At 42.2% G+C, this 2,016-nt stretch overlaps 1 protein-coding gene across 1 annotated transcript in view; it reads left to right on the forward strand.

Annotated features, from left to right (window-relative positions):
* Positions 1-2,016, forward strand: part of TPCN2 (two pore segment channel 2) — a gene marked incomplete at its 5' end in the record, with an annotated part of 25,493 nt that overhangs the window by 21,132 nt on the left and 2,345 nt on the right. Inside the window, 3 exons of the mRNA XM_010024050.1 lie at positions 157-247; positions 370-452; positions 1,854-1,935. Coding sequence (XP_010022352.1) covers positions 157-247; positions 370-452; positions 1,854-1,935 — 256 coding nt within the window. The remainder of the gene's footprint in view (positions 1-156; positions 248-369; positions 453-1,853; positions 1,936-2,016) is intronic.

Raw genomic sequence — 2,016 nt, forward strand, 5'->3', positions numbered from 1 at the left:
AATTTTACCCTGCTGTAGTTTAAATACTTGAACTATTTCCCTTCTTTTCCCTCTATGTGAGATACTTAAATTTCTATAAGGCACTCAGAAGAATCTTGGTTTTAAGGTGTAATACATAGAAAGCTATGCTCACGTCAGGCTCTAATTCTTTTATAGTGCTATCAATACAACGTATGATAATGGGACTCTGCAGTGTGGGACCTACGAACAGCTGGAATATTGGCCAAACAACTTCGATGACTTTGCTGTGAGTCTGATCACCGATGGAATCTGTCCCTCTTCCCCTCTCTGCTTATCTCTTCCCCTCAAGTTCTGAGGCTTAGGTGTGTAATATAGCCACTCAAGTCCTGTCTTACTCGTGTTATTTAGGCAGCAGTGGTGACCCTCTGGGATGTGATGGTGGTGAACAACTGGCAGGTCTTTCTGGAAGCGTTTTCAAGATACTTAAGTCCGTAAGTAGCAGTAATGATACTGAAGAAGTCCTGTGTAAATCTAGCTTATAAAGCAACTGGACAAGTATTATACACATAGCACAGTTCCTACCATCTGTGAAGAGGAGTGCTGCTTACCTTTCTTTTGCGTCAATTCAGGTATATAGGAAATGAACTTAATACTTCATGGCTGTTCTTTGACTTGAGTAACTTTATGGTTGGTCTGGCACTTGGTGGATGCCATGAAACCGGTTGTCACGTTTAGAAGGGAGTGGAAACTTGCTTGGGAGCCATCTTGTTCCAAAAACTGATGGTGGATGCCTTAAGTGGGTTATAAACTTGCAACATGTATTGGGTGGGTGGTGCTCTCTGTAGAGTCAATCTCATATAAGTGAGATATTAGCAAATCACTGTAATTAATTTTGGGATAATTCTGTATCCCTGTGGGTGAGCAATTTTTTTTTTTGTAGAGTTAAAACCTTGAACATGTCTTTCATTTGTATGTAATTATTTTATGGGAATGTTTGAATGGACTGGCCAGTCTCTGGGTTGAGCTGTTCCAGTGATCGTTGGCTGGTTAACCCAGCATATAGTGGAGTTGTGGAATGGTCATCTACAGACTTATGTTTGTGATAAATGGTTAAACATGGTCTGGTGAAGTCTGGACAGGTTGTGAAAGAGAAATCTATTGGGATCTGCAATGAATGGAAGCTACCTCTAGCTCAAGAAATAGAATTATAGAACCATAGAATGGTTTGGGTTGGAAAGGACCTTAAGAGCATCTAGTTCCAATGCCCCTGCCATGGGCAGGGACACCACACACTAAACTATGTCGTCCAAGGCTCTGTCCAACCTGGCCTTGAACACCGCCAGGGCTGGAGCATTCACAACTTCCTTGGGCAACCTATTCCAGTGCCTCACCACCCTCACTGTGAAGAACTTCTTCCTTATATCTAATCTAAACTTCCCCTGTTTAAGTTTAAACCCATTATCTCTTGTCCTACCGCTACAGTCCCTAACGAAGAGTCTCTCCCCAACATCCTTATAGGCCCTCTCTGAACTGCAAATGGCTGGAGGTTGGGAGAGCACTTAGGGGTATTTGGCCATGGTTTTGCGCTCTTTCCTGCACTTCTGCTTTGACCACTTTCAGAGGATGCTAGCCTAGAAGGATTTTTTTTCTGTGATCCAGTACAACTTCTACTAGAGCTGCCTTTCTGTCCCTTCAGACTTCAGTTAGGTATGGGGGGAGCGAGTCCTTTGGCTAACTTAATGAAAGGCTAAGACTTTTTAGTTTTCTATTCCAGACCTCCTTTTACATTAAGAAAGCAGTAGCATTATATTTCAAGGAAAAATGTGACTTCATGGCTCTCTTTGGTTGCTTTCAGGCTGAGGTGGTTTACCGCCTACTTTACTGTATTTCAGGTGGGCAAAGATCTATTTTGTAGCCTGGTGGTTGATCTCTTCTGTCATCTGGGTTAATCTCTTCGTAGCTTTGCTTCTAGAGGTAAGGAAAAGTGTTTATTTGATATTAGATCCTAAAGACAGGTTCTAATTTGTGTAGGGACTGAACAGAACTCAGACACCT

This window comes from Nestor notabilis, unplaced genomic scaffold (assembly GCF_000696875.1).
Source record: "Nestor notabilis isolate BGI_N333 unplaced genomic scaffold, ASM69687v1 scaffold20870, whole genome shotgun sequence".
Taxonomy (NCBI): domain Eukaryota; kingdom Metazoa; phylum Chordata; class Aves; order Psittaciformes; family Psittacidae; genus Nestor; species Nestor notabilis.